Genomic DNA, 27,581 nt, shown 5'->3' with positions numbered 1-27,581 from the left:
ACAGGTGACCTGCCGCAGTCTTTCTCAGTGCAGTGAGATGTACTGTATTTCTATTTGAATTACTGCAATTATTTCTATATTTGCATCTAATGCATATAAAGTTGCTCCTGCAATTTCCATATAAATCTGCATCTTCTTTCCCCGCTCTTTTTTGGTAATGCATTTATTTTCTTTCTTTCCTCTGCTCAAGCATCAGGAGTTAGATCACAAGTATCGCTCCTCCCTTCCTTTTCATATTCTGTTTGTTAGACTGTATGCCTGCAGGCAGAGACTATGGTGCTTTTAATCTTGGTATGATGCTTATAGAACTTTAGATGTGTTAGGTGTGTTAGCAATAATTATCCTAATAGTTTCTTCCCCCAAATAATCCTGGTAGTTGTAGTTTAGCAAGGATGCTGAAGCTTCTGTTAGGAAAAGGTGGCTCATATTGTGCACATCTGTAAATGTCTACTCAGAAGGTGGCCCTGTTAGGTCCAATGGGGCTTACTCCCTGGCAAATGAGTGCAGGAGTGCAGCTTTCAAACACTTCCAGTCCTTCCTACGCCACCATCGCATTCTGGCCAAGCATCAGCCAGCAGCATTGCACTCTCTGCAATCAGCTATTGGTGTTTGCTGCCCTGGGCTGCTTGGGAAGGGCAGTATATTAATTGACAAGTGAAATATAAGAACTAGAATTTTTAACTTTATATTTGACTTTATTCAGTAGTATTTTATTCTGAAATGTTCCATTTGATGTTTTAATGTAGGTTGTAAACTACTTTGAGATTTCCCCCCTTTAAAATATGAAGCAGTATAGAAAAAGAGTACTGACTTGCAACCTAGCTGTATTATTATTATTATTATTATTATTATTATTAAATTTTGCAGCTGTACAACTGAGGGCTAGGGAGGTGGAAGGGTGGGGAATTATTATGCATTAATTGTTTTGTTTATCAAATAAAAATAATTTTAAAAAGAAATGAAATTAGCCAGATCTACCAAGTAGATCCTTATTTACTCACATCCCTGCTTTATGGGATAGAGACCCAATTGCAGGGTCATTACAACAGAGCGGGTGAAATTAGCGTGGGTGTTTGTTTTAATAAGGACCAGACAGGAGGAGCGAACTAGGCCGCCGCGAGCCACAAGGCAGCGGAAGCTCCTTTCGCGGCGCAAGACAGCAAAAGGCGAGGGGCGGAGCTAAGGGCGGAAAGAGGCGGGGACTGCAGCAGCCCGGGCTTGCTCCCTGACTGCCGATTGCTTTGTTGGTGGGCGGAATCCAGAAGAGTCCATTATTCCCACTAGCGAGGGGGAGCGCGGCTCTCCCTCAACCCCCTCCCCCCCTCAGTCTTCAAAGACGGTTCAGACTTTCTGTCCGCGCGGGCTCCCCGCTAAGCTGACGGCAGGTTGCGAGCGGCGGGGGCCGACGGAGCACCCCGCGCTCCCTCCCTCCGCGTTGCTGCTTTCCTCACCCGTCCCTCCCCCCCGCCCTGCCGGAGGGAGATGGTTCGTTCCTCAGCGCGCGCGCGCCCTGATCCCGCGGTTCGGCGGCCGCCGCTGCCTGGGAGGGGGGAAGGGCGAGGGAGACCCGGGGCTTCGCGAGGGGAGCCTCGGCCCAGGACCCGAGGCGGCCGCTCTCCCCGCCCTTTCTCAAAAGCCGCCCAGCCGGGAGGGACCATCCATGGCGAAAGAAGCCGAAGAGCGGGAGCTGAAGGTTCCCGAGGAGATGTTCAAAGATGTCAAGTTCTTCGCCGTGGGAGACATAGGCGCCGAGGTGCGTTGCTCGGACGGGCTCCCCTCACGCGCGCCCCGTCGCCCCGTCCGCCTCAAATGCCCCCCACCCCCGTAAGACGATGCGGGCCACGCGCTGACAGCGGCTCGCGCCGGTTTTTTGAGCGCGCGGCCTCTCGGGAAGGGAGGGGGGATTTGTGGGGCGCGTTCGAACCCCCCCTCCCCCGCGCGCCTTGGCGGCCGTTAACGGCTCCCAACGGCCGCCTCCTTCCCTCCCCCACCTTCTTACAGTATTTCTGTTGCCGGTGTCTCGCCGTCCCGCGCGCCTCTTGGAGCCGGGCAGGCCTTACGGCGGCCTCTGTTGCCTGACTGGCTGACTTGACTGACTAGGGAGGCGGCAGAGGAGGCTCTTTCCCTCCCCTCACGGCTTCCCCGGAGTGGGGGACCTGCCCTGCGTCCCCTCCCTCCTGGCGCAAACTCGCGCTCTCCTCTTTTTCGGCCTGAGTTGGGGACGCGGCCAGGACTAGGCCCCGTCCTCGGTTTTCTCCGCCCGCTCTCCTCCTCTTCACCTGGCAGGCGTCCCCTTCTTTCTCCGAGGAGCTCAGTTTTATAAATTCGAGGGAAAGCGGAAGGAGGGCCAGTTCGAGTAAATGGCACCTAACCGTGTAGGGAAGCTTTTCCCGACGGTAGTCCGGCTGCAGGGGAGAGAGAGGCGCGGGTTCCTGCGTGTAAACTTACACCTGAATTAAAAAAAGGGTTCGCAGGGAGAGGGCTAGGCTGTATCCTTTCCCCTGAAGTGGTAGTTTTCTGCATCCAAGGCTGTGTGTGGGGAACATTAAATATCAGCCTGGAGTGGTACAGACAACAGGAAAGCTTTTCTTCTTAATTAGCTGGCCCTGACTGCATCAGAGTGTTCACAGCTGTCTTGAGGCAAGGCACAAGACCCATTAACAATATCCTCCTGGTTATTGACATCTCTTGCCATTTTGTCCCTTGATCCTATCCCTCTCCAGCCTTGTAGGCAAAATAATTCATCTTTATCTTCACTCTCATTGTTTTGGTAGCTTTTCTTAAATTCATACACACCCATATCAGTTTCTGGATCCTGAACAAGGTTCTCATCCTTTATTTTCAATACCCTCTGTGTCTTGCTTCTTGGGTCTTGCTTTTAGTGCCTTGTTTCATTCTCTCCTGTGCTGACATCATCACTGCTTGTGAGTTTTGTTCATCCAGCTCCATCCCAGCCATCCAGAAGTCCCTTGCACCTTCAAATAACTGCCCTTCTGACTGAAAATGTCTCTCAGAACACCTTGGTTACACTGCCTCTCTTCCTTCAAACCTATTCTTAAAACACATTTTCTGCAAAATCTTTAGCTCGGCTACCAAGCCTACATACCCTGTTCCAACTAATCTTAAGTACATGCAACTGAAATAAACATCCTTCCTCTGTGCACCCTGGCCTCCATTTCTGTCACCTTTCTCTGGTGTAAACCTCTATATATGTATCATCCTATATGATAAAGATGTGAGCAAATGCATTATACTTAGATTTTCACACTGCTTCTGGAAATCTTGCATACCCAATCCACAATCAGTGGTAAGCCTGCAACAACAGCATCAAAACAATGAAATGGAATAGCAAACAAAAGTGAATTTAGAATTCAGATTCCTTTCATGCAATAATTCTGATTTGGAAAATGCAATGAAAAGAAACATTTGCATCACCTTGCATTTCACTTCCCACTGCAATAGCCTATAATGTGCCTATTTGTGCCTGCTTGTATTGCCACAGTAAGAGCTGGACATGATAGGAGACCAGGGTGAGTAGCTCAGAGTCCCATGGTTGTGTGTTGCAGTTTAGCTCCGCACAAGGAGTGCTTATCTGGGGAAAGATCTGGCTTTAATGTAAACAAGCCTCTAGGGAAAAACACTTGGCTTCAATAGTGTCTAACATCTGCATTTTCCTGAAAGTGAAAACCAAAAGCCCTCTTGTTTTGTAGGTTATTCAGCTTTTGAAAGATGGCAAGGCGAAGGAGGTTTCTTACAATGCTCTGGCATCACACATCATTTCAGAAGATGGAGACAATCCAGAAGTTGGTGAATCTCGTGAAGTCTTTGATCTTCCAGTAGTAAAAGTGAGTACCTACAACATTAGAATCGATAGTTTTAACTACAGTAAACCTAATTATAGTGCAGGACCTTCAGGGTTATTCATATCTTAGAATCAGCACTTGAGTGCAAAAAAAGTGTACTATCTGTGGGAAACACTGTATCCAGAACCTGAAATGTGAATGTTGCGATCCATTTTACTGTAAGTGTGCTTATGATGAGAGTACTATATATTAATTCAGCACACTCCCTCTCACCCTCAAAATGGAATAATGCTAGCAAGATTGCTGCCAACAATTATCTGGCTGGCAAGGGAAACATATTGCTTTATATATAAAATAACATAAAAATATACATCACCATGAACTTGTAAAAGTTTGCATGATTCTTATGCAGTGCTTGGGAATGCTAATAACAAGGGAGTGGTCACAGCTCAGTGATAGATCACATAATTTGCATACAGAATGTTCCAGGTTCTGTTCCTCTCCAGTTAGGAATGGGGAAGCCTTCTCTCTGAAACACAGCCACTGCCATTGTAGTGTAATATAGACAAGATAGAATAGAGTGAACCAATGTTGACTTAGTGACCTTGTTTCCACAATGTGATAAGCCAAACTATGTCTTACAGAGAGTGGCTCGCAGCTGCTGTGCTCCTCCCTGATATTTTTTTTTACTTCTGCACTGTGCTGTGTTAGGCCAAGGTTTGGTTTAGTAGTACATTGTCCAAACCTGGGCTTGTAATAAACCTGTCTCCTCAATAACCATAAGCCGGCTTTGAAGACATGCTACACCATACCTTGACTTAGTTCAGCACACAAGTAAAAACTACTGGGGAAGAGCAAAGTGACAGTGAGCACCTCTCCAGCCTGCACGGTCTCAGTAAGCTTAGTTTGGCTTCCTATGCTGTGCGGAACCAGGGCGCTATAAGGCAAGTTCCTGTGTTCCTGTCAGTAGATGTTAAATAGCTGATTGGTTAATTTAAATTTGGTACATATTTGTTAAATAGACAGATATTTATGGGATGTAATGTGCATTGTCTATTGGCAACTCACTACATGCATTATTTTCACCTGTTTTTAGCCTTCTTGGGTGACTTTGTCGGTTCGATGTGGAGTTCTTCTGCCGTATCCTTTTTCGTTAAAATGTTAACATGTGTTATGCTTATTCAAAACTTAATACCAGCAGAATATTGGCTAGCACAGCAGCTGCTCTAGAGGATTAATTCTTTATATGACTGAGGCAGTGTTAGTGGATGGTTGCCTTGACTGGATGGATGGGAGGTTGCCTGCTCTTGATAGGGTTACACTCTCTCTCTGAAGAAGTGGGTACACAGTTTACAGGTACCATTGCTGTCACTTGAGGCTCAGGTGGCCTCAGTGGTGTGGAGTGCCTTCCATCAGCTCTCGCTGGTGGTCCAGCTATGTGCCTCTTTCTGGACAGCAATAGCTTAACCTCTGTCATCTATGCTCTGGTAACCTTTAGGTTAGATTAATGCAACACATAATACGTTGGGCTGCCTCTGAAGACGGTTTGGAAACTTCAACAGGTGCAGAATTCTGCGGCCAAGTTGCTCACCAGCGCAAGATGGTTTGAGCATATCATACCAATCCTGGTCCAGCTGCACTGACTGCCGGTTAGTTTCTGGGCCCAGTTAAAAGTCCTGGTTTTAACCTATTAAGCCTTGTGGCTTAGGACTGCAATACCTTAAGGACCGTCTCTCCCCATATGAACTGCCTCAGACACTGCAATCACCACCTGAGGCCCTTTTTCATGTGCGTCCTCTGTGAGAGGTCTGGAGCGCAACAACATGAGAACGGACTGTTACAAGTATGTACCTGGACTCACATGTGCACAGACAGCACTTAGGTATGTTCAGTTACAGTGTAGTAGGTTAGAAAGTTAGAGGCAAAGGCTATAAACATGTACCAGGGAGTAAAGTATTAGGGAACTCAGGAGGACAAACCTCCAGATAAACATGCATAGTATTAAACTATTAAGTGATATGTTTGGACCACCCATTTATTTTTGTGGTTGATGTGTGACTCTAACCTGAATTGGTGAGACCCAAGTTGAAGATTAGGAAACAACCTATTATTATTACCTGTATTGTTATTATTAGAATTTATATACCGCCCTATACCTGGAGGTCTCAGGGCAGTTCACAGAATAAAATACTTTTAGAAGTATTCATAAGATTTTTCTTAGCTATTTGAGAAGCTTTTGGTAAACTTGCACCAGTTATTCACTTTACATCTCATTTATATTATATCCTTGACTTAATTTTGTCAGAGTAAATGGTTTCTCCCCAGAATCCTGTCAGATCTTTTTTGGAGTTGCTGCTTGTCTGTCTCAGGTAAGATGTTTATCCACATAGTTGTATGTTTGTACTGATAGCCAAATGATGTGTCAGAAAGTGCTTTCCCCTAAATATCTAGTGGTAATTTTTTTTACCTTTTCTGATAGGTTTCCACTGAAGACCGAAGTACACTGTGGGCTTTGATTACGTTTTATGGTGGAGATTGCCGGCTGAGCCTCAATAAAAAATGCACTCATTTGATTGTGCCTGAGCCAAAAGGGGTAAGAGTTTTATTATGTGGACATGTTTTCCCATTTTAATGTTACTTTGACTTTCTGAGATATAGAATCAGCATGATTTATACAAAAAAAGCTTCCCTTGTCAACCTTTTACATTTTTTTGGAGGGATCCGTTCAATCTGTAGCTGGGAGTGATTTTTAAGCTTTTCATTTCAGAAAGCTTTTGATGAAATCAAAGAAAATTGGCATTCATGTTCATGAAGTACTGGTTCATTTGTGTTTTGGTAAAAGATTAAAATATAGAATGGAAAGTAGCAGTAAATTGCTAATTAATTTTCACAGTGGAAGGAAGTTAGACTGGGATCGCCTATTTATTTTTTATTTTGTGAAAAATAACCCAGTATTTAATTTTATAAATGATCTGCGGTTACAGTGGGATAGCCAATTTGCACTAAATATTCAGAAAGGTAAAATGGTGAGCAAATTATAAAGATCTTGCATCAGGCAGCAAATTATTTTGAGTATTACAGTTAAATATGGATGTAGAACCAAGACAGCTTTAGTTTTTTGCTTATATCACATGAACCTCAGTTTATTCCAGCCTTGTAAACCAGCCTGCAAAAGTTACTACCTTGTAATAGAAATCAGTAGCCATGTTTTTTCTGGGATCAGAAGTCGGTGTACCCCTTGCATAGCAGCCTGTTCTGCTGGGTGCAGGGAAGGAACACTCACCACTCCACTCACCTCTATGTGCTTATGTGCACGAAATTCCTTGCTGTGAATGGCTGCCAGACTAGTGCTTAAATAAAAGGTTGATTTATTCCTGCTATTTAAGTCTCCAAGTTGCATTTATTTGGCTGGAAAGCCCTTCAGTGTTCTCAAGTACTGTATCAATACTTTTTCAGCCTGTATTACACAAGAATTGCTGTGGTAGTTAAAACTTCCCCACATCAGGACTGCCTGGTCATTAAAGTACCTAAAAATAGGATGTTGGCACCATTATAACTTTTTTTGTATTTAAAATGCTTATCTCTTTTTGCCAATTTTTCTCTTTGCCTTTTTCTTTCTTTCTCTCCCTTGTTGCCCAGCAGGCTGCAAGAAAAGGAAGAGATCACTCTTGTCAGAGGTCAGATTGATAGGTTTCAGAGGGTTTTTGAAATTAGTCTGAGGGTTGCAGGTTGTCCACTTACATTTTAGAGGACTGAGTAACTAAGTTTTTAAGGAGTTTATAATCTTAGAAAGAGTTTATAATTTTATTTATTATTAGTAACCACGAATGTAACTTGTTGAGCTGATGTAAACCAATATAATCAAAACGAGTGTTTACAAAACTAACACTATCTAAAAGCTAAATTGACTCATAATTGGAATGTTTTTGTTCTTCTCAGGAGAAATATGAATGCGCCTGTAAAAGAGAAAACATTAAAATTGTGACACCTGACTGGGTTTTGGATTCTGTATCTGATAAAACTAAAAAAGATGAGGCTTCCTATCATCCACGATTAATTATATATGAGGAAGAGGAAGAAGAGGAGGAAAATGAAGATCAGGATTCTCAAAATGAAGCCAGCACAGATGAAAAGTTGTCAAGTCCAGCATCTTCTCGAGAAGGCTCACCTTTGGGTGATCGAGCTTTTTCACCTAAATCTATTGATGCTGATAAAACGAAAGGAGAACTGATGTTTGATGATTCATCAGATTCGTCTCCTGAAAAGCATGAAAGAAATTTGAACTGGACACCTGCTGAAGTTCCACAGAATACAGCAAAGCGCAGATTGCCTTCAGGCAAGGATTCTGGATTGATAAATTTGTGTGCCAATGTCCCACCTGTCCCAGGCAATATTTTGTCCTCTGAGATGAGAAGTAATATAATGGCTTCAGTACAAAGTCCTCAAAGTTCTGGACGTCCCGAAATGATGGCTGCATGGAGTCCTGCAGTACGGACATTAAGAAATATTACCAATAATGCTGATATTCAGCAGGTTAATAGACCATCAAATGTTGCGCATGTAAGTATCTTAAAGTACAAGTTAAAAAAAATGTTTGGAAGTGAATAGCTTTTATGACTTTGATACTATAAAATACAAAGAGAATTGTTGTAAGGATTACAACTAGATAACGCATGTGAAGTGGTTTTAGTGCCAGAAAGCACTATAGAAATGCTGTGTTGCACTCAAACAATTACAGAAGTTTTAGTACATTGATTACAGTGGTAACTTGGCTTACAAACTTACAAATGGAACACACGCAACAGGAAGCGGAACATGTTTTGCTTCCAAGGCAAAGTTCACAAACCAATACACCTACTTACGGGTTTGCAGCGTTCTTAATTCAAGTTGTTCATAAACTCAGCTGTTCTTAAACCAAGGTACCACTGTATATGAGTTAAATTTTCTTTCCGGTGATTTTTGAATCCTTTAGTGTAGTTGGGCATAGTCTTTTCATATTTTATCCTATGCTTGTACGTGTGCCGAGCCACTTGCCCTTTTACTTTACCAAGGCCTGCAACATGCAGAAGTCTTCTAAATTAAAAAGAAATAGATGATAGAAAATGTGAAAACATGTTCTTAATTGTGCAAGTGAGCAAATCAGATACTGTGCTGTGGAAATGAGGAGCAAATACATAATTCATATGCAATTTGAAAGTGTTCTTTAGATCAGTAAATATTTTCCCCATGGTAACTTATCATTCCATGATTACTATTTGAGGGGTTCCCTTCGGGGTTTTTTCCTTTAAAAAATTGTATTTCTTTACATTTGGTTGCCTGCCTTAGCCTTCTGATACATCTCTTAGGTGTGGATAGTATCATTTGGCTGCATAAGTACCAATGCTCATCTCAACTTCAGAAATAGAAGAAACTACTTGAAGAGAAAAATGAGCACAGAGAATTTTTACTGTATATTTCTTTTTAATTATGCTAGCCTTTCTCTTAATGTGCGAAGTGTAGAAGCATAATGCTGTGTTGCATGTTTTATATCACACTTCCTACAACATTTACCTACCTCTGTGCGATCTGTACATTGGGACCTCTTGAAAATTCTCCCATTTGCCAATGAATATAAACTTTCTGTTAATTTGTATTCAAAATAACTGTTTTGTGGAATAACTAAATGCTTTCCTCTATTAATTAGACTTCTAATAAAGTATAGTTTTAGTTGAATGCATCAGAAAGTTTTCAGATTTGATTTATGCTTTTCTGTTTTCAGTGAAATGTTTTGAAGGAAAGTTTACATGCATCCTTTTGTTTTCTAGATCTTGCAATCACTTTCTGCTCCTACAAAAACTTTGGAGCAGCAAGTAAACCATAGCCAGCAGGGACATTCAAATGCTGTGTTGCTTAGTCAAGTTAAATTGACTCCAGAGACACACTTACTACACCAGCAGCAGCATCCACCTCAGCAGTCACAGCAGCAACAGCAGCAGCAGCAGCAGCAGCAGCAACAACAGCAACAGCAGCAGCAGCACCTCCCTCTCTTGCATCTTCCATCCCAACAAATTGTGCAGTTGCAGCAACAGCAGCAGCCACAGCAGCCTCAGATTACTCAACAGTCTTTCTCTCAGCAGCCTCATCAGTTTGTGCAACAGCAAGTTCATCAACACCAATTCTCACAGCAGCAGTTACAGTTTTCTACACAACAGATACATTCTCAGCAGCAAGTACATCGTCCTCAACAACAGTTGCAATTTCAGCAGCAGCATGCCTTGCAACAGCAGTTGCATCAGCTACAGCAACAGCAGCTACAGCAACAGCAGCTGCAACTACAGCAGCAAAACCTTCAACAACAGTTACAGCAGCAGCAACTACAGCAGCAACATTTGCAACGAATGCAGCAGCAGCAGCAACAACAACAGCAAATGCAAAATCAAGCAGCTCAACTCTTGACCCAGACTTCTCAGACATTGCAGCATCAGGTTCCAGTTCAGCCATCACAGCATGCTCAGCAGCAACAGTTGCAGCAGCAGCAGCAGCAGCAGCTCTTTGGGCATGATCCATCCATAGAAAGTTAGTAATTCTGTTCTCGTGTATGTTAGCTGAGGCTTTAATTACACTTATTTAAATAGTAGAACACTCCTCGCCCCCTTTCTGACCCAGTGGGTCTACAATGTGTCTTACAAATCTAATTAAAAGGTTCATGTTAAAACTGTAAGAGTGATGATATAAAACATCAGACAAGCAGTAAAAGAGCAGCTGAGATCAGAGCAAGCAATTCTCCAAACAAAATACCAATGGTGATCTGATTGCGAACCATCTTTGTTGACAGCTTGAAAACCAAGAGTAGAGTAAGGTAGAACAAACCACATCTGGAAGTGAGTTTCTCAGCACGGTGCCATGGCCAAAAAATAGTTTCAGCTACAAACTTTCACGTAGGAGATTCTTCTAGTTCAAACATTTTCCAAGACTTTTTTGTATTTGATAATTTACATGTGTTATGGGGCCATTGTCAGTCCTCCATTTCAGTGGACATGCTCAAGTATAGAGCTTGTTGGAATGAACTCATGGCCTATTTTTATTAGATCCACCAGTGCTCTCATTGTTTACAGTCTACTAAGCATTTTTCACAATGCATCCAAATACTAGTGAAGGGCTGTCTCTGCGCGGTGCTTCTTCACTTTTGTATGTACGGTAATGGGCAGAGGGAATAACCCATGCACAGTCCCTGAGGTGATGTGTGCACAATGCAACTCCAGTTCACAGAACTGTTTCTGCATCTGCAGAACACCCTTTAAATTCAGCCACTTGCTTTCCAACACCAATCTAAAGTTTGCTGGGAAGTGGAGGACCTTGCAGGTGTGCTTATGTTCTGTGAGCTATAGCAAGTTTCAATCTTTGAAGAGATGAGTATAGCAGTAAATGAAGACCTTTTTACTATTAATGGTAGCCCATTAAATAAGAGAAAATATGCTAGAGTATTTTGTATTAATTTAATTTTTATTACTCTTCTAGTTCCAGAAGACTATTTTCTGTTGGGTTGTGTCTTTGCAATTGCTGATTATCCTGAGCAGATGTCTGATAAACAATTACTGGCAACATGGAAAAGGGTAATTATTTATTCTGTTTGTTAATATTTTTCAGTTTTGTGCATTAGTTTTTCAGTTTCTTAAACAAAAATAGGTATATTTAAAAAGCAACAAATTGTTTTATTTTTGACTTACCAGATTATATTCCATGTCTATAATATGTATGTTACCAACAAAGCACACAAAACTTCATCTTCTTTGTTCTCCTTTTAACTGATTTTTACTATTACTAGCTTCAAACATAATTTCTGCCTTTCTTTGTTTTCTGTTTATCAGAGGTCCATCTGCCAAAATTTCCCATTACTCTCAAGTAACAAGCTTACCAGTTAGGTTTTGTGCAAAATACAGTGATAAGAGCCTGTATTACCTTCACAGGTTTTAAACTATGGCACATATGTAACATGGCAAAAAAATTCAATAAGTGTTGTTTGATTAACAAACCTTTTAAGTGTGTCTAGTTTTTATTTTTCTAGATAATCCAAGCAAATGGCGGTACAGTAGATCCCACATTCACAAACCGGTGTACACATCTTCTCTGTGAAAGTCAGCTTAGTAATATGTATGCTCAGGTAAGACCAAATGGCACAAATGTACTTACCTATGTTTGTAAGAGCTGTTTATTTCCTTACATTGAATGATATAATAGTTCAGGAACAATTTATTACAAAGGTGATACATAATTTATGTTCTCCCAGTCTTTTGCTGCTAGTAACCTCAAGGCAACTTAAAACTGTAAAATACAATTTTATGCATATAGTTTCAAACAGCAATAACGTAAGATTCTCTGTGCAGTCATGGCCTGTAGCTAGGTCTTCTCCCTCCTCCTGAGTAGACCATTCCTCCTAGGTATTCCCCTGCTGTTATAGCTGTTTGGCAGCCAAACGAGTACTCATGCTATGACTTGGGGCTTCCCATCTGCTCCGTCACCACCTTTGTTCTGAGGCCCAGGAGGCAATTGTGAAGAATTGGAGATGGGGTTAGAGGGCGCTTTCTCTCTCTCTCTCTCTCTCTCTCTCTCTCTCTCTCTCTCTGTGTGTGTGTGTGTGTGTGGAGAGGGGGGGGGCTTGAATAGGTAAGAGACAGAATACAAGAAATAAATATATATTGTATCTTTTGGTGGTGGTTCTGTAGATTGTGGTAGTTGTATGCTCCCTACAGTTGAGAGTGACTAACCTAAGGATTGGTGGGCCTGTATCAGAGATGGCACTCACTGCAGTCTGAGGACTTTGGTTCATCTGTATCCCATACCAACCTCATTTTTGTTTGAAAGTGGGTGGCTAAAAGCTTTATAAACCTAAAGCAGCAACATATATATATTTTAAATATTTTCATACATACCTACTAAAATTTATATGTACAGTGACAATGTTTTGCATTTGTGTTGCAGGCTTTGAGAGAAAGGAAGAGATGTATCACAGCACACTGGTTGAACTCTGTGCTAAAAAAGAAGAAAATGGTACCACCTCACCGAGCTCTTCATTTTCCTGTAGCATTTCCACCAGGAGGGAAACCATGTTCACAGCATGTAAGAAATTAACTCTAGCATTTTGCTTGGAAGGTGCTGTTGCTATTATTTCTTTTACTTCAAGCAGCTTTTAATGTCGGAAGATATAAAAATGAGCAAATATGTAACGTCCTGTCTCTGAGAATATTTTAGAACTCTAATTGGAATTAATAAAATTACATGATTGAATTCAGGATTTTTTTGTACTGCACCTAAATATCTTTATGTAAATGGGATATATTTCCTTGCTGTGCAATTTAAGTTATCTTTAAATCTCAGGTGTGGAACTGGTTTGTTTGTTTGTTACTCCTTTTTATGTGAGGATTACTGCATTATGAAGGGTTTTCTGTTCGATGGTAAATTTGGTTATCACATTGAGAGTTAGGCAAATGGTTCAATTTATGAAAATGATATCATAAAGCAAGAATGGAGAACAGGGGCCCCTCTTAACATTCCTGACCTTTGGCCATACTGACCATGACTGAGATTTGGAAGTCCAACAATATCTGGAGGGGCATAGATTATGAACCCCTGTCATAAAGTGACTGCCTGAAGATTTTACCACTTCATATTCGAATGTTTGGTTTGGACCTTTTCTGTCAAGGGTTGCTTACACCTTGAATCTTCCTACATCTATTAATAATTCCACGAAATGAACCTTGGAATCTTTTGGGGCTAAAAGGCAGTACGAAAAGATTTAGATAAATAGAAAAACGTCTGGCTGCAGTTACGTGTCCACATTTTGAGAATGAGAAGAGTTACTGTTTCATAGCATACTTCAAATTAACTGAAGACTTGGGAAGAAAAGGTTACCCATAATATGTACTTAAAGAATAGGACACTTTTGGTAGGCATTGAAAGATGGGCAAGGAGACACATACTACAAATGACCAAGAGAGATTTACAACTTTTTCTGATAGCATTTATTTGAAATTTCTGTTTACTCATATTTCTGATGGATGAATCATCTTCTATTCCAGATAATCTCAGTGACAGGTTTTGTTGATAGTGACAGAGATGATCTCAAGCTGATGGCCTACCTCTCAGGTGCAAAGTACACAGGGTATCTTTGTCGCAGCAACACAGTTCTCATCTGTAAAGAGTAAGTGGCTTATATTTATTTTGATTTTTTTATTAACCATGATATATCATCATCAACCTTTATTATGGTCCAGAGACCCAACAAATCGTTACAAAGCAATACCCAATTCATACAGCCTACCTCCAGGTTAAACAAGCATTTCGTTCAGAATATAGGGATCATTGGTTCTTGCAACCACCGACAAAAACTTGGCCACTGCTAATGTTCTAGCATTTGTCCGGTCTTCCAATAGGAACCTGGCATAGTGAGCCTCTGATTTTCCTGGGAAAAGTACCAGCAAGGGTAATATCAGTTCAGCCCTGACTTGCTCATATTTTGCACAGTGCAACAAAATATGTTTATGGAAATGATATCTTGAGCACAGGAGCAAAGTCTGTCCTGGTAGGGAACTCCTCTCAACCTGCCATCCAACACTGCAGAAGGAAAGACATTTAGTCTGGCTTTGGTGAAAAGCCTTCGATAATTTGGTACTGTCAGGTTTTTAATGTAAGATGTTAACTTAAAGACATGCCCATATTGTACTCCTACTGCCAGCGGACTACAGACTGCGTGTGATCGAGATTGCAAGTCACCATGATATATAAATAATATTGTTACAATTTGTGAAAATATTAGTGAGTATAAAATTATAAAATAAAAAGAGAAGTTATTACATTCTAAAAAAATTATCCCGATTGGTATCTTTTGTTTTAAACATATATATATATATATAATAGTTTCATAAATTGGTTTTATATGTGCAATTGTTTTAAATTTTTATTTATGCAATTATTTTATACAAGTTTTTATTGTAAATGGCTTGGGATGCCTCATGGGAAGCGATTCATAAATGAAAATAAATAAGATGTTTAGTATCATTTGTGTCTCTTTTCCCTCCGTAACAAGGCCAACTGGTTTAAAGTATGAGAAAGCCAAAGAGTGGAGGATACCATGTGTGAATGCGCAATGGCTCTGTGATATATTACTTGGAAATTTTGAAGCACTGCGGCAAATACAGCACAATCGATACACAGTATTCAATCTTCAAGAACCACTTGCTCCTAATCAACATCTGGTTTTAAACCTTCTGGGTAAGAAGAGTTGCCAGACATACACCATAGCAAATGTTAGTTTTCTGCAGTGAAGAAATATATGAATGAATATATATGTTGCTCAGACCTACGAACTTTGCATGGCTTGGGACATGTCAGTATGGCTGTTGCTTGGGTTTCTGATTTACTGTTCTAACTAAGCAAGGTTTACTCAGAAGGAGGCCCCATAGGAAATGACATTCATTCCCTTTAAAGACTTTTAGGATTGCACTGCTAGAATGTTTGTGCAAAACTGGAAGCAACACATGAAATAAAGGGTAGTACATATTTACTTTCCTAATGTGAACTGCGCCACTTTTGGGGTATGTTCCATGCATACTTGTCAGATATGTGTGTGTAATTAGCATGAAAAGACTGTATGCACTGAATTAGTGTGTTGGAATGTAAAGAAAATATATGTCCTCATGTCAAAACTTGTTCTTTCCTGTTCACTGTTCCCAGATGCTTGGAGAGTTCCACTAAAAGTATCGTCAGAACTTCTAATGGTATGTGGATTTGCTAATAATTTATTTACTTTAACTGCTGTTTCAGTGGGAACATCATAAATCTGTTTGGACAAAGGAATATAAATGCTTAAAATATCCATTTGTTTAAGATACACTTATGCTGTCCTTTGTTTAAAATTGATTCCAGGGCAGTTTACATAATATAAGAATAAAGAATCCAATTTTAAGAATATGAATTGCTATTTAAATGATCTTTGAACGTGTTTGGATTTTTGCAGAGGCGTATTAGCAATACAACTTTGACAAGAGTGACAAGTGAAGTTCTTATGGCTGCATCAGGGTGGTGGGAGTACATACATTTGGGGCTGTGCTAAACTATAGTTTAGTGTGGCGTTGACACCAGGCTGTGTCTTGAACAACCTTCAGTTTTGATACTGCTTTCTGTTGACAATTTCTAATACAATTATTTGATGACTGATGAAGCATATAAGGTTGCACAGTGTGCACATACACAAACTAATTAAAATATTATCTGAACCTTTCCCCAAAATAGACATTTTAAACTGCATCTAGGCTCCTATGCTGAGGCATTAAGTATGCTAAATCTGTTTTTATTTTAGTTGCTATGACTAAAAGATTTTGCTGTGAAATAGTAAATAATTATTAGAGGGGAAGTGTGTGTGTGTTTTGTGTGTGTGTGTGCGCACGCGCTTATATATTTCTATATTTGTTGTAGGGTGTGAGATTACCACTAAAACCAAAGCAAAATGAATCGGTAATTCAACCGTCAAGCAAGCGGCCAAGGTGAGAGAGTGGCCATTCTCCAATGTGTCACATTCTTAGTCTATTAAATAAAATTATCAAAACTGCTAAAACTTCTGGAAACCTCTCTGTCTGGAGTGGCAAACTGCAATCCTAGGGGACGAATGCAGCATTTTGAGCCCCTCTGTCTCAGGACTCTCTCAGCGTTTCTCAAACTTGTGTTCCCAGCAGTTGTTGGACTACAACGGCTGAGGACCCAAGTTTGAGAAACACTGACTAGGTTATAGAAGTGCCTGGCGTGCTCTGGTCCATGGGGTCACAAAGAGTCGGACACGACTAAACGACTAACCAACAACAGGCTATATTGCCTTCCTAGTTCTCAACCGTGCTTTGCACCTTCCTTGTGTTCTTTTGCCTGGGTGGAATGCGCTCTTGAACTATGATGAGGTCTCTTGTTTGCATTGATGGAAGATTGAGAAATTTGTACTGTGTGTGTGTAGAAACCTTTGGGCTGGACCTTTGTGTGTAGTTTGCAAAGGTAAGAGTTGCACCTGTTGCTCCACCCACTTTTGCCTCTGGCCCATTCAACACTAGCATGTTGATCTCTGAAGGTCCCCTATGAGGGCCCCTTCATGGCCTGAAAAACGTTCCCCAGCCCTGCTCTATATTATCATTCTGCTGATGATTATTTAGAGAGACACTTGTCCTTTGGAAAGTGAACAGTTTGGAGGGAGGAGGGAGGGTGCAAACTAAGTCAAAGTATGTAAGAAAACATGAGCCTTGAAATAATGCCATACGTAGGCGCTTCAGAAATGAAATATTCTACAAAAGATGGCTGCACCAGCCAAATTCAAACAAAAGTTGCATATGGTGTGTTTCTACACACTTCATGGACCTTCTCTACATTTAGATATTAATCATGAAAACAGTATATCAAAATTGTGTTGGAATTTTAAATCCAAAAATACCATGTTTTGTATTAACAGTATTTTGTATTTGTAGAATTGAAGACTTGCCAACTCCTAATAAAAACGTGACATCAGAATTGACACCAGTGGTGCTCTTCACGGGATTTGAGCCTTCCCAGGTGCATCAGTACATCAAGGTGACTTTCCTCTGTCTTAACAGAACAAACACTTTTGTAACATTTTTCTCTACTGAAAGCCCTGCAAAATAATCTAAAACGTTTGTCTTGTGATTCTATACCTCTGGTGGCCCATTCATGCAAGCAGGTTACCAGTTGCTGCAACAAAACATGCATGTATGAAAGCTCTTTTAGATCTACTATATAGTCTTGTACAGAAACCTAAATCATCATAAGAGCCTACGGGATCAGACCAAAGGCCTATCTCAGGGGTTGCTAATGAGGGGTACATGTGTCTGTAGAGACCTCTTCTGGCACCCACAGGGTTTCCTCCCCTCACCCCCTCATGCTGAAGTTAGGCTTGAAAGTAGTGTTCTGTTGTAACTCATAAAACAGGTTGCGGTGTGTGTTTAGTCTTGGTGTTTGTATGGTGCCCATGGCAATTTATTTACTTTGCAAATCTATCAAGAGGCCCCCAAAATTTGACAATTGTTTGGCCTATCTGGTTCTTTGGTCTAATTTAACAGGACTCTTCTTTGACTTCTGGTTGCTAGACTATATGGTATATCTAGGGGTAAAGGTAAAGGGACCCCTGACCATTAGGTCCAGTCGTGGCCAACTCTGGGGTTGCAGCGCTCATCTCGCTTTATTGGCCAAGGGAGCCGGCGTACAGCTTCCAGGTCATGTGGCCAGCATGACTAAGCCGCTTCTGGTGAACCAGAGCAGCGCACGGAAACGCCGTTTACCTTCCCGCCAGAGCGGTACCTATTGATCTACTTGCACTTTGACGTGCTTTCGAACTGCTAGGTTGGCAGGATCAGGTACCGAGCAACGCAAGCTCACTCCATCGCGGGGATTCAAACCGCCGACCTTCTGATCGGCAAGTCCTAGGCTCTGTGGTTTAACCCACAGCGCCACCTGCGTCTCTGTTCTCTAGGGGTAGTTTCACACAATTATGTTTGTTGCAGTGCCTGCTAATGTAAAAGCATAAAAGACATCAGAGGTGTGGCATCACAGACATAGGTTTTATCACCTTACAGCAGGCTTTCTCAATCTTGGGTCCCCAGATGTTCCTGAACTATAGCTCCCACCATCCCTGACCAGTGCCCATGCTGGCTAGCTATGATGAGAGTTGTAGTCAACACACAAGACAACACACAAGGTTGAGAAAGGCTGCCTTACATTGTTTTTCAGTGGAGCTGGTTCATGTGCTTAGTTACTGGTCATCAGATGTATGGTAATTATGTGTATGCTTGTGTGAACTAGGCTTAGTTTATCTTGCTTTTAGTTTGATTGAACTATTATGATGTGGCTGGAGGCTTTAACCTTTTTTTAAAATAAAATTTTCAGAAACTCTACATTCTTGGAGGTGAAGTAGCAGAATCTGCCCAGAAATGCACTCACTTAATAGCGAGTAAAGTGACACGTACTGTAAAATTCCTTACAGCTATTTCAGTTGTAAAGCATATAGTAACCCCAGAATGGTTGGAAGAGTGTTTCAAGGGCCAGAAGTTTATAGGTAAGTAATTCTTAAAGTTTTTCAGTATAAGTGATATAAAGAGTCTCTCCTTTAAAACACAAAAACGAAGCATGCACAAAATAGTGCCCTTCTTGCTGTTAAGCAGGGGGACAACACTAAAACAATCAAATCAAAAAATGTTGAAATAGAAGTTTCCCCTGTGACCAGGGGAGTGAGTCAGGTAAGAGGGCTAATGCCCCCCAGCTCTGTGTACTGTATTTTACTTGTAGGTACAGTTTACAAAGCAGTGCTTAATATTTTACAAAATATTATTATTATTATTATTATTATTATTATTATTATTATTATTACAATTGTTAATTTATTATGCCACCCATCTGACTGGGTTGCCTCAGCCACTTTGGGCGGCTCCCAACATCCACCTTTATGGCTATGCATGTAGATCTTTAACATCTCTAGTGCCATTTTTAATGAGTGATTTCTTTTTCTAAATTTTCGGTGGTTTTAAAAGTAGTTCCTCTTCACTCAGCAATTTTCAAGTGTTAAATTTTTTAACAAATATAAAATTAAAGCAAGTACTTAACTCCAGCTTCTTATATTGAGTTGTGCTGTTTAATTTAAGGGTCCCAAGCAGTTCTTAAAATTAAGCTATTGATTTTTAAAAGAAGACAATCGCTAGCTGCCTCATTGGCATCTTCCTTATTGATGGAACTTACAGTGGGGCAACTGAATCTAAATGCCCAAACTAAAGTAGTAGTATCTGATATGATAGTCTATAAATTCATAAATAATTATTATTATTTTTATAACAATTTATTTTCTCAGTAGTAGATGCTTGCATCTTTTTGTGTTATGAATAGTTACAGTTATATTTTTCCTCCATTTTAGAAGAGCAAAACTACATACTCAGGGATGCAGAAGCTGAAGTTCTTTTCTGTTTCAGCTTAGAAGAATCTCTAAAGAAAGCACAGGAGACACCGCTCTTCAAGGTACATCAGTTTTTAAAAAGCGCTAAATCCAGATTATTTGAACCAAGTGTTTAGACATGAGTGTTACCATCATGTATGCTAGCCTAGAAAAAAAGTATTTGCAACCACTTGTAGCTTTTATTTTGAAATATAAGTAGTTCAGTATAACTAAATGTTGTAGACTGGATTCCACTGAGGCATCACACCAACAGCCTGGTTGTAGCTTCCAAACATAATCATAATTTAGAATCATGCATGTGCTTTCATTTCCCATCTGCTTTGTAAGTTTGCTTATAGCAGTGTCTGCAAACAGAATGATCACTGTTAACTGCCCCCATGATTTGCAAACCCAATTCAAATCATGACTTTGGAATATGGTTTGCTAGCCAATTACAAACTGGTTTATCAGTGCAAAAGTCAGCATAATTCTTCCTTCGCCATAATTTGGCAGGTTTTCTGAATTGACTGATTGTCTTTGAGAAGTACTTGGCCTGTAAATGACTTGTTATATTACTATTTATTTAGAGCCTTAGTACCCCTCTGTTCAGCCAAAAAGTCTCCCAGAGTAGCTTACATACAATCAATTAAAATAAGACAGTCCCTGCCTGCAGGCTTACAGTCTAAAAAATGATACAGTGGTGCCTCGCAAGACGAAATTAATCCGTTCCGCGAGGCTCTTCGTCTTGCAGTTTTTTCATCTTGCGAAGCACGGCTATTAGCGGCTTAGCGGCTATTAACGGCTTAGCGGCTTTAAGAAAAAGGAAACGAACTCGCAAGACGTTTCGTCTTGTGAAGCAAGCCCATAGGGAAATTCATCTTGCGGAACGACTCAAAAAACGGAAAACTCTTTCGTCTTGCACGTTTTTCGTCTTGCGAGGTACCACTGTACTCAAGGGAAAAGGCAACTTTATGTAATTTATAAAACTCCCAGCACATGTGGTGTCTGCACCAGCATTGTTTGTTATACTTGTCACTTCAGCTAGTTCCTCACTGTCCTGGAACTTAACATTTTTTATTTTTTATTGGCTTTGGTAGGGGAAGAAATGGGAGCTTATCCATGTCGCCTCCACCCCTTTCTGCAGTTCCCAAGACATTGTTCTATCCTGATATCTATCTTTCTTCTTTATGCAATTCTTTGCAATCTGGTTTTGACTCTGTGTCCTTTTGGAACTTACATAATCTTTGATACCGGCAACTATCCACTTCTCTTTTCTTCTTTTAGTTTTCTCAAATCTCCCAAACCTTTGGTTTTATTCCTGCTTCTCAGTCCTTTTCAAGACCACTATTTCTTGATATTTAGCTGTTGGTTATCTTTCTCCTCTAGTTCAGAATCTTGACAGTTCTTTTAGATTTTTCTGTTTTCCTATGTACAAGTGATTATCAAGCCTTTCCTATTCAGCTCATAAATCCATAATTTTGTAATTATGGTCTAAAGCTCGCCTCTTTGTTACCCTTTGAAACATCATTTTGAGAATGGCAACTAAGGTTTGACATTCATAATTTAAAAGTAATATTTCAAATTATGAAATTGCCAAAAGTCATCCCTTCATGCATTAACTCTTTACAAATAATGGAGAGTATTTATGCCTGATCATTTTAATGCTTTTCCATCTGTAATTTTAAAACATTCCATTTAATGAATGACTGTCCTTGTAGAACAGAAATAATCTGTCAGCCATGTCGTGTAGGGAATCCAGAGAAAGGCTGATTCTCTTCCTTTTTTAAAAATTATAACTGCAAGATCCACTGAAACTTGGTAATTCTTCTGTTTATTGATGCCTCTCTTTACGTTATTGATAAGATAGCTGAGTACTTTCTATTTTAAGCAAACATTAGGAAGCAGGTGGTAAAGTAAGAACTTGCTGTAGGTTCCTCTGTAAACACAGTCTTATTTTGCTTGTATCAAACTGCATTTATTTATTCATAATTCAAACATGCTTTTAATTATTGTAACATTCTTGTCTCCCCACTCACCCACTTCTACTTCTAAGTCTTCTTCTACTTGAGTACAGTGTATAAAAACTATGGGGTGGGGCTGCCTTGAGATCTTGTAGAAATAGCAAGTCAGAACCTTCTTCCTCCCTTGTAGAAGAAATTAGCAAGGTATCCATGGCGAACATCAGCTTTAGGGGGGGAAATGATAACATTAGAGAAGAGGCAGGAGAGGGTGAGAAGTTGATATACCAAAAAATGGAATCCTAATTAACAGGAAGTGGACAGAACACACTGGTACCTTGCTCTGTGACATAGTAGTCAGTGGCATAAATGCAGACATACAATGTGTTTTGTGTTTCATAAATGTTTTGATTTTAGGGAAAGTACTTCTATATTACACCTGGAATTTGCCCAAGCCTTTCCACTATGAAATCTATTGTGGAATGTGCAGGAGGAAAGGTATTGAACAAACAGCCTTCTTTCCGAAAGCTCATGGAACACAAGCAAAACAAAGTGAGTGTGATCTTGATTGATTTTCTAACATCTTTCTGCTTAGAAAATATGTCCATTTGAGCTGACTCAGTTTCACTATTTTTTAATACAGAGTTTATCAGAGATTATTCTGATTTCTTGCGAAAATGATCTTCACTTATGTCGAGAATATTTTGCCAGAGGCATAGGTATGTGTTCTTTATACTTATAACAATGTTTAACAATGCAACATGGCACCAGCACTTGAAGGAAAGAAATGTACCCTAGTCTAATAGTTTGGTTATATATCAAATCCTGGATGTGTGGGCTTGTGGGAGATTTTATACATACAATGGGCTTTTGCATAGTATTAGAAGAAAACACCTTTTGCTAGGGGTATCAGGTTCAGATAAATGCCAATGCAAAATGTTGGAGGTGAAACAGGATCTGTCAAACAGGATCAGCATGAATCAAAATGGAAGACCCTTGAAAGTTTCATTCCATTGTGATTCATTATTTGATTTGGTGCTGTTAAATCCAGTGCTCTGTACAGTGGTACCTCGGGTTACAAATGCTTTGGGTTACGTGTTTTCAGGTTGCGGACTGCGGGAAACCCGGAAGTACTGGAAAGGGTTACTTCTAGGTTTTGCCCATTGCGCAGAAGCGCCAAATTGTGTAACGCGCAGACGCAGCACTGCAGGTTATGAATGCTGAGGGTTGCGGACATGCCTCCATCACAGATTACGTCCGCAACCCGAGGTTCCACTGTAATGGAGAATCTAAAAAGGGAGCTGTATTTCTCCCCCCTTTTCACTTGCTGGTGAAATTTGCAGGGAAAGGAAACCTACCAGAGTGTATTAAGACTGTGAACTTCAGGAAGATCCATTCAGGCTTCTTTGTCCACAGGACTCTTAAATTTATTTTATTTTTTAGAAGCAGGCACACCAAGTGGTGGAGCCTGAGGAGTCTTCATCCCCCCAATTTTTCAAGGGGGGGCTGGGCTCCCCCCAAATCCTGTGGCCCGCTCTGCCTCCTCCCTGCCAATGTTGCGCTGGGGGGAGAAGGCTGAGAGCAGAACCCAGCTCTGCGTTCCCCATTCTCCACCCGGCACACAAGTGCCAGCACCGGCGGGATACCTGTGTGTCTCAACTCAGTGAGTGAGCACTTGTGCACTAGGTGGGGGTGGGACGCTTCACATGATGTGCCCCGCAATGGGGGGGGGGCAAGTCAGCGCTCGTGGAAGCAGGCAACCTCAGTAGTCTTAACTGCTTATACTTTACCTTTATATGAAGAAAAGTTCTGCTTATTTATTTGAATGTCCCTCTACCTGAATGAAGTGTACTAGGAAATAATCAAAGGGATTGAAATCCAGACCTCTCTGTCAGCATAAAAGATACCCTTTCACCTGCAAGCTCCCCAGTGAGCTTTAGTTACACTTCTGAGAAAATAAAAGCGGTGTCTGTGTGACATAACAGATAACTTAATGGAATGACTAGGACCACAGTGCTACTTGGAAGGCTGGCAACTTGCTGTGATCCACCTCGGCATGCCTGTTAACAACACAGTCCAACTCAATAATATGAAAGACAACCTTGAATCACCTCAAATCGCATTGTTATTCAGGCTGCACACAGAGCCAATGTACACCCGTGGTGTATTTATAGCTTTACATTGAAGATGGCACTAGCTCAGCTTATGAGTGGCCACTTCCATGACTTGTCCAGCTCACCAGCTGCAAATGTGTCTGGCACAGGTTTGTTCCTGGCACCCAACTGCCAAGTATCCCTTAGGCACAATGCCTCTTAATCAGAATGTCAGTCTCCTTGAACACTAATGTTTTAAGGACACACACAGTGCCAGCTTCATAGTTACCTTGAATAAGTGCTGCCTCCGTCTTTCTTACTTTCAACTAGCAACTCCTCAATTCAAGTCCTTTTAGTCAAAACATAAACGTTAAAAGATCAGTAGTTGCAATTAATTTACCATGGATGTCTTGATTAAGTTTTATTTTCCCCCCCTCCTGTATTTCCAGATGTTCACAATGCAGAGTTTGTTTTGACTGGCGTTCTTACTCAGACACTGGATTATGAATCATATCCTTCATATGCTATATAAAATAAGATTGTGTTTTCTGGTCTCCCTTAAAGGGAACAGCTGGCAAAGTTCACATAATTTATTAGCCATCTAAAGAGTTTCTAACTAATGAATGAATGTAGATAATTGGAATTCAGGTAAGCTGGTATCACCTTTTACCACGGCATGTTTTATTCCCTCTTTGCTCTCACAGGCTCATTGAAGTGCAGGTTAATAGTTTTCACCTGTGTTTGCAAAAATACTTACTGGTTTTTACAGGAAGTTAGAATTGTTTGCTAGGATTCCCTGAAATTCAGGGCACATGCTTTAATCTTTTGTTGTGACTATCCCTTTAATAATGTCTTAATGATTTATTCTAAAATATGCTGTCTCTAAAAGAAAAGGAATTACTGTATTTTTTGCACCATAGGACGCACCGGACAATAGGACGCACTTTGTTTTAGAGGGGGGAGAACAAGAAAAAAAATTCTCCCCCTCTGCCCAGTGCCCCTTCAGTGAAGCGGCAGGAGGCGCTGCACAGAGAGGGGGAGAACTTTCCCCCTCTTGTTTTCCCGCTCTAAAACAAGGTGCTGTTTAAGGTGTGTTCAGGCGGCTACCTTGGAAGCCTGGAGAGCGAGAGGGGTCGGTGTGCACTGACCCCTCTCGCTCTCCAGGCTTCAGGTTCCTTTCGACCTGCTCTTTGGGGCTGGCAGGGGAAAGCCCACCACCAGCCCCAAAGAGCAGGTCAGGGAGCAGCAGAAAGGCGCAGCGGAGAGGCTCCTGCCATAGCCGCGCGTCACCTCTCCAGCTGGGAGAGGGTCGCTGGGGGCTGCTTTAGCCCTCCGCGCGCTCTACCAGCTGGAGAGGTGACGCGCGGCTATGGCAGGAGCCTCTAAAGCCGTGCGTCACCTCTCCAGCCGGGAGAGGGTCGCGGGGGGCTGCTTTAGCCCCGCGCGCACTCTCCCGGCTGGAGAGGTGACGCGCGGCTATGGCAGGAGCCTCTAAAGCCGTGCGTCACCTCTCCAGCCGGGAGAGGGTCGCGGGGGGCTGCTTTAGCCCCGCGCGCACTCTCCCGGCTGGAGAGGTGACGCGCGGCTATGGCAGGAGCCTCTAAAGCCGTGCGTCACCTCTCCAGCCGGAAGAGCGCGCGCGGGGCTAAAGAAGCACCCCGCGACCCTCTCCCGGCTGGAGAGATGACGCGCGGCTATGGCAGGAGCCTCAATAGCCGCACGTCACCTCTCCAGCCAGGAGAGGGTCGCGGGGCTATGGCGTCTTCCCTCCATAGGACGCACACACATTTCCCCTTCATTTTTGAAGGGGAAAAAGTGCGCCCTATAGAGCGAAAAATATGGTAACATTTGAATTAAATGTTGAAACACATATATTCTAATCAAAGTATAGCCTGAAAAATACACATCACAGTGTTTTGTTGTTGAGTGCATATTTACCTTAGAAAGTTGTAAAACCATGTTTGATGCATTGGGCTTAAGAAACAGATTCTCTCTCTCCTTATGTTATCCTTTTCTTGTACCAAAAAACCGATTATGGCAATCTGCACATTTCAGCATAGCTTTTTCCTTAACCCAAGTGTACATATAAATTCACTTGACTGGAAGTGAAAATGCCTTATTGCTGTAGACTCCTTGAATCCTTCTTCCTTCCAGCTTTTTCAGCCTGTGGATCAGTTGGCACTTCTGGAGTTCTTGTCCCCTTCCTCCCTTGTTTTGCTGAAGGCCAATGAGCAGTTTGAGGCAGGAGAGCAAACGTTAATTGCATCTGTTTAAGATGTGCAGCATTGTATTATTAAAACATAATTAACTATGTTCTTTGTATTATACTAGAGAGAGGTTACTTTTTATATCACAAATTAGTTTTCCTAATTTTTTTTAGTTGTCACAACTGTTGGTACTTAACAACACAAAATTGGAATGTAAAGAGAAAGGGCTTGTGGTATGTAAATTATGGAAATAAAGTATTTTGTATTTTATTTTATTAAGCTCTGTTTCTTTTATATTACTAATATCCTGGTTTTTGTATAAATATACTTTTAAATGATGTTTCTTTAAGATTTCGTAGTGGCTCCTTTCCTCTTCTTTTAAATATTGTGCAATTATGGCACTATGGTAAGAGTAAATTACTCTAAATCATTCTTTCAAATGCTGTAAGATAAACTTCCCTTTATTTTACAAGATATGTTTTAATATTAAAAACCAAGTATTTTAAGCAGAATTTATTGTTAATGTTTTGTGTATTTCTACTGAAGTTAGGTTGAACTCATTCATATCTGCTGTTATAATTTTCATGAAATGATTTTTAATGAAATAAATATGCAAAAAATGAATTCACAGAACTAAACTCACTCAAGGTGAATTACATTTGCAAAATTATATTGTACATAATGGAACTAATTATAAATTGAGTATATGTTATTTAAAAACTAGTATCAAACTACTGTTTCAGCAAGAACAATGTCTGGTAAGGTGCAGCCAGTTCCCAAAGATTCTTTTAAAGTACAATTCCTTCCATGGATTATCTATGGATCCACTAACAAATCTCCATTCAGTGATTTTGAGGATTTCAATAATTTGGGTTTGGTAGTTACTACAGAATTCTTTAATTTATATAGGTTGAAATAATTAGCATTTGTCTCACCTGACAGCATGCCATGTTTTGTGCATTTGTGTTTCTGAAAATGAAGGGCCATATATGACAAAAAAAACCCGCATGATTCATGTGGAGCAGCTGCAGGTATAAATTCTGATGGTTTAATGTTTAAAACATGGCAGGTGGGACACGGAACACTACTGACAGACTTGCAATGCACTTTGAAGCCACTGCACTAAATGTTAGCGGAAGTTAGTTGATCTTTTCTCACACACCTACATTTTTGCAAGGTATAGAAAGTACATACTTTAGCCAACATCTCTTTGTTCGTAACTTGGCAACTAGATCAGCGTACCTTCTTTAGACGTCATTGGCACCATAACTTTTGAAGGTGTTTGTACTTGTGTGCTCACACTGGAAAATAGCACAGCCAGAACAGAAAGTACAGCAGGTCCACCATCAAGGGCATTGGAAATGATTTATAGGAAAAGCATATGGAAATACCTGCTGTCCTTAAAATGAACATGCTTTCCATGTGGCTTTCAGTGATGGTTGCCTCTTCTGCAGCATCTGTGTCATATTTCTTGCCTGTAAAACATTTTCCACATTTATGTTCTGTATAATTGCTACACTGAATATTTTATGTATGTTTATTCTTATAAAAGAGTTTTGGAACACTGCATAAAA

General features: G+C 40.8%; 1 protein-coding gene across 3 annotated transcripts; it reads left to right on the top strand.

The window, feature by feature from the left end:
• The first annotated feature begins 1,104 nt into the window (after positions 1 to 1,104).
• Positions 1,105 to 27,581, top strand: PAXIP1 (PAX interacting protein 1). Of its 3 annotated transcripts, none has more exons than XM_083466684.1 (21): positions 1,105 to 1,753; positions 3,711 to 3,845; positions 4,900 to 4,943; positions 6,109 to 6,172; positions 6,283 to 6,396; positions 7,743 to 8,363; positions 9,608 to 10,358; positions 11,301 to 11,395; positions 11,848 to 11,943; positions 12,762 to 12,899; positions 13,859 to 13,980; positions 14,866 to 15,050; positions 15,513 to 15,556; positions 16,254 to 16,321; positions 17,282 to 17,384; positions 18,714 to 18,882; positions 19,732 to 19,832; positions 22,125 to 22,259; positions 22,351 to 22,426; positions 24,250 to 24,310; positions 25,884 to 27,581. In XM_083466684.1, the coding sequence occupies exons 1-21, from the start codon at positions 1,661 to 1,663 to the stop codon at positions 25,897 to 25,899; spliced, it is 3,231 nt and encodes a 1,076-aa protein (XP_083322810.1). In that variant the 5' UTR covers positions 1,105 to 1,660; the 3' UTR covers positions 25,900 to 27,581. The 3 variants fall into 3 exon arrangements, 2 of the variants coding, with proteins under 2 accessions (XP_083322810.1, XP_083322811.1); XR_014517421.1 differs by having other exon boundaries at positions 1,495 to 1,753; positions 19,732 to 20,449; positions 20,618 to 22,259; XM_083466685.1 differs by having other exon boundaries at positions 1,495 to 1,753; positions 24,250 to 24,314; positions 25,888 to 27,581.

The sequence above is a fragment of the Podarcis liolepis genome (genome assembly GCF_965112155.1).
Source record: "Podarcis liolepis genome assembly, chromosome: 12".
Classification (NCBI taxonomy): domain Eukaryota; kingdom Metazoa; phylum Chordata; class Lepidosauria; order Squamata; family Lacertidae; genus Podarcis; species Podarcis liolepis.
The sequence above is the reverse complement of the archived record's forward strand: the minus strand, read 5'-3'. Positions and strand labels throughout refer to the sequence as shown.

Bases quoted from the DNA above. Each gene is read 5' to 3' on its own strand.
- PAXIP1 (XM_083466684.1), top strand. From the start codon at position 1,661: ATGGCGAAAGAAGCCGAAGAGCGGGAGCTGAAGGTTCCCGAGGAGATG. The intron at 4,944-6,108 runs GTATCCTTTTTC...TAATTTTGTCAG, and splicing joins CGATGTGGAGTTCTTCTGCC to AGTAAATGGTTTCTCCCCAG. The intron at 6,173-6,282 runs GTAAGATGTTTA...CTTTTCTGATAG, and splicing joins TTGCTGCTTGTCTGTCTCAG to GTTTCCACTGAAGACCGAAG.